This window comes from Bremia lactucae, linkage group LG15 (genome assembly GCF_004359215.1).
Source record: "Bremia lactucae strain SF5 linkage group LG15, whole genome shotgun sequence".
NCBI classification, from domain to species: domain Eukaryota; phylum Oomycota; class Peronosporomycetes; order Peronosporales; family Peronosporaceae; genus Bremia; species Bremia lactucae.
The window spans coordinates 1,017,486-1,022,352 of record NC_090624.1 but is presented as its reverse complement, the minus strand read 5'-3'; the positions used below and the strand labels follow the sequence as shown (position 1 = coordinate 1,022,352).

General features: G+C 45.5%; 1 protein-coding gene across 1 annotated transcript; it reads right to left on the bottom strand.

Annotated features, from left to right (window-relative positions):
* Positions 1-2,636: 2,636 nt before the first annotated feature.
* On the bottom strand, positions 2,637-3,428 carry CCR75_006451 (uncharacterized protein; the record flags this gene model as incomplete). The annotated part of the gene is made up of 1 exon (XM_067964521.1): positions 2,637-3,428. The coding sequence occupies one exon, from the start codon at positions 3,426-3,428 to the stop codon at positions 2,805-2,807; it is 624 nt and encodes a 207-aa protein (XP_067819213.1). The 3' UTR covers positions 2,637-2,804.
* Between the last annotated feature and the right edge of the window lie 1,439 nt (positions 3,429-4,867).

The window sequence follows — 4,867 nt, the reverse complement described above, 5'->3', positions numbered from 1 at the left end:
GGATGACGCTGGGCGTCATCCCTCCTAATGTGAATGCACCCATGTGCATCACATCCACAAGGGTTGGTCACAAATGTGCACCACACCCGAGTGTTGGGTCTAACTACTATTATTTAGTAATTGACCATCCCCTTAAGTACACCAAATGTACTTAATGGGGACTGTGTAACATTAGGGCAACTTTAGCCCGTTACATGGTAGCACTTTGTAGTCCGTCCAAGGACCACAGTTTCATCATCTAACATGTCCATGTTAGATGATACTGGAAATACGCATTACGTTTTCCGTGATAGCAAGTCCGCGCTCTGCTCCTTGCGATGAACTTTGCTAAGGACTGAAGACCATTCTGAGGCAAATTTATCCACGATAGTCATTTCCCGGGTGAAGTGCGGGTCGTGGAGGCGCGAAATTGTTGTGACTGTTTGATTGCGTTCCCAGTCGGCAACCCGCCTTTAAAAATAGCGCAACTGGTCAGCCGTCCGGAGAGCTTCTGGCCCAGTCGCACCAGATGTTCCTGCCGTAATTCCTCCATATTGCAGGAGATGAATTGCGGCCGGGTGAGGAGAGGTCGCCGAGCTATGCCCGGCAACTTCCGACGGAATCGCGCTCTGCGCTGCTTGACCCGCTTCCGGCTGCGTCGAACGCACTGTTGACGCTCTGTAACACCCGCATCTCAAGGGAGGGTAGAAGCGCCTTGACCGATAGCCATGCCGTCCATTTTCGCGACGAGTTCATCAATAATCCTGCTAGGGTTTGATGAAGAAATCGGATATGTAACCCGCCCATGACGACTTGACGGACGAGGTTTGTTTGGCTCACGTGAGTGTAGCTACTCCTTTCTAAGTGACATAGAAAGAAGTGCGGTCGAACGAATGAGTTCGGCCGTAGGAAACGATGCAATCTTGGCATTGCTGTCCGCTTTGGACAGAGATGCCCTCCATTCAGCCATCGCCAAGTTCATACAACATGACGAGGCGAAGGAGGAGGTAGCCTTGCTTAATCAGCAAGGCTATCAACAGGCAGAACTGTTGAGGTTACAGCAGCTCAGACCGGGATGACGCACACGCGTCGTCCGGACACCTTAAAGATTGACATCTCTAAGTATAGGAAAGTCGAAGAAGACCTCTTTTAAGATGATTTGTCGAGTTGGACGATGCCATAAGGGCTCGTCACATCGTCGACGAGCGAATACAAGTCGCATTTCCTCATTCAAATCTGGCAGGTCGTGCCAAAAATTGGGCATTGGGCCTTAAGTTGCGCGAATCATACGTCTTTGGGTCGCTAGAGGCTTTTGAATCCCGGCTCAAACAGACGTTTGAGCCGCCTATGTAACGGCGTGTATCGTTACATGAAATTAACAGTCCAAGGTTGTAAATAAATATATTATTTAAAAGGTAGATAATATTTGGAGGATATTACTTTATATAGTAATGTCCTGAATTCTTATCCATAAATAGGTATAGGCCACTATGTCTATTTATTCCGCAGACTAATCAGCTGTAGAAGTAATCAAAGAGAGTTACAAGATAAGATAGAGATAAGAATTCATTTACATGTTTAGTATTAGGTTATAGTTAAGTCAGCATTTACAAATATAGATTAAGAGATACTTAACTATATTGATACAGTTTTCATTTTACCCTCTTAAGTTAACTTGTCTTAAGAGAAGTCTTCCTCTGCACGTACAGTGTACGTTACTTAACGAAGGCACCACTCACAACTGAAGCAGTGTGAAGTGGACTTGTACTGAAACAGTACAAGTCGTAGTGCCCCGTTACAGCCTAGGTCTGAGTTCAGAGCTCGATCAGAGCTTCTGAAACTCAAGCAAGGCAAGCGTGATGTTCACGCTTATGCCCAGCACATACGACTCTTAGCGAGTTGTATAACTATAACCCAGTTCATGAACACACGTTGATTATGGTAGTGACCACTAAGGGAGGGGTGATTAACGGGGTGTATCGTCACATGAAATTAACACTTAAAGGTTGTTTAATAATATATTATCTAAAGGTAGATAATACTTGGGGTATATTACATGACATAGTAATATTATGAAAGCTTATCAATTGGTAGATATAGGTCATTATATCTGGTCCAGTCAGCACTGGACGGAGAAAAAAATAAGGCTTTATGTCATGTTTTGTATTAGGTTAGTATTAAGTTAGTATTAAATAGATAGAAACAGAAATCCTTAATTAAATTAAATACAGTTAACTTTTAACCCTCTTTAAAGCAAGTATTTTATTGAGAGTCTTCCCTTGCATGTACTGGTGTACGTGAAGTGACGTAAGGCACCACTCGCACTGAAGCAGTGCGAAGTGAACTTGTGCTGAAGCAGTAAGTTGGCAGTGCCCCGTTACAAGTGAAAGGAACCCCATTACAAAAGATATATTGCAGTCTCTAATTTTCTTTTCTATCTGAATATGACAATATTTATTCGGTTTCAATACCAACTTTAAAAAGAAAATTACTTCGTATTGCACGCACCTTTATTCTATGAGCTGTGAGATGTGCCCTATGCAAGTGGTTAAGTCGTCACGACAACATGATATTAACGAATTCGCTTCATGAAGTGTCGGTTTGAGAAAATTTATGGAGTATCTAGCATTTATTTATATTGGAATAAGCAGGATGGCTTTACTACTTGAATATACATGTATTTATATAGTTATAGAGCTTGATGGCGCTGTGTTTGTTAATTCTTCCCAACAGCAGGAAGGCATGATCTCGGTATATGCTTATCTACTATACCTTGGAGGATACTGTACAAAAAATCACTCATTTGACAACTTAATGCTTCGGCCTTAGTGGAAGCCAACTTGTGAGTCTATAGGCAGCCGAGCGAAGGCGCGACCAGCTTCTGTAAGCTCAAATCTGCTATTCTTGGTATGGCTTAGCATCGCCATAACATTTGCAGCGACCTCATCGTCGGAAGAATTCGACGGCTGACAGTATTTACGACTTGATGGTGAGCGCCCAGCCTTGGCACGTTCAAGGGCACGCTCTTGACGGATCCGCTCTGCGTCTTCGCGCGAGATGGCTGCCCAATTGATAGCGTGTTTCTTGGACTTCATAAGGCGGTAGGGCCAAACGATACCAAGACGCCGACAGTTGCGCTTGATGGTGACAGTAGCAACACCGAGCTGTTGGGCCGCCTCACGCTGGGACATATGAAAGTATCTGGCCATTTCTTCAGTGGTAAAGTCATAGACGACGCGGCTTTTACGGGTTCTTTTGATAGGACTCACCGCGGGTGCGGTCCGAGCCCTACTGTAGCTAATTGTCGGCGATGTTAATTGCGACGGCGATGCCGTGAGTGTCGAAGGAGACAGAGTAAACGATGGATGGAACGGAGAGGCTGACGGAGTATGGAGCGGGTGCTCGACGTTAAAAGTCGATGATGTGGCACACATGGAAAAAGACGGCATCTCAGTTGCGGCACGTCGTGGGGTGTTTCGGGTGAGGGGTGCGAAAGGAATTTACGAATGACTTATTCCGACCGCTGAATAGTCTGTCTCGGTACCTACTTGTACCAGTCGGGCGAACGGGCCAGTGCGCGCCACGGAAGATCTTTTTCAGACGATTCGACTCCTTTCGCGCTGACTGGCGCCAACCGGCCATCGGATACTTTACTCTCGCCATCGCCTGTCTCGGATGAGGGTCATCGAAAGGATACAGACGTGGCTGGACACGGATCCCAAGGGCTGTAGGCAGACGCTACGATTGGTGACAAGTGAGCCTGTAATGCAAGACATGACCCTTTAAAAGTTGTTTTGAGAAAAAAATAAGATCGCTTTTACAGTGGCTGCTTCGCCGAACTCTTCTAACCGTCATATGTGCGACTTTACTGGCCAGTGGGACTTTTAGAATGTGGTACATGTTGTGAAACCTGCGTCCTCACGCCCGCAAGGTAGAACAAAACCCTGAAAGTATCAGGACTCCCTCTCGCACTTGAATCATTTTGAAAAAATGGCCATGACCGTTTCGGTGAGTGTCGGCTTTGTTTTCCAACTGACATGCGACGCGCACTCAGTCGAGCCAGAAATTATCCTACCGGGTCTGGAGGTATTTGGACCCAGTGGGTATCTCAGAGACTGAAGTCTTCATCGAATATGGTCGGATCCTATACAGCAAAGTATTCAACGTCTAAGTCGATTTTAATTGCAGAAAATCATCATATCGGCACGAATCGCCTGCCCCACATGACTTTAAAGTGAAGCACAAAGTTGCGTTGTAGGTAAAAATGCCTTTTATTTACGTCTTGAGGCTATTGCTCGTATCAATGTTAGCACGCCCGTTGCGCCCGCATGCAAATTTGTCAGCCTAAAGGCATTTACAAGTCTTCTGCCGTTTCATATGTGGCGCTATATTTCTAATCTGTCACAGCTTGCAGACATAGATCGCTGATCCATCGTATTAGGCCTTTTTTAATGGTTAGGGCTGGCTTGGAACAGAGCAGACTTTGTCACGGTTTCTGCGACGGTTTTAGATTTTGCGCCTCCAAGACGCTGTTTCCGTTACAATTGATTTTTCGGACTTAGTGCAAAATAAATCTTAGACTCGCAGCATCCAGCTGTGAATTTTCGATGTTACAATCGTGGCTTCGTGTGTACGTTAAGCATCCTCCGTACGCAACGAAATAAAATCAGCCACTAAGTTAATGTTTGGGCTCTCCACCGCACATATCACCGGACAGGTCGAACCTCATGTCGGTCGTTGCGTTCGCAAGATGAGCGCAGTTGGAACATAGCTCCCGGACATTACGTCTGTCACCAGATATAGACGCATGATACAAATAAACAGCGACTAAGCATTCATGTGTCGCGATCAAGCTCTAATACGCGTTTGTAATGCAAGACATCGGCAC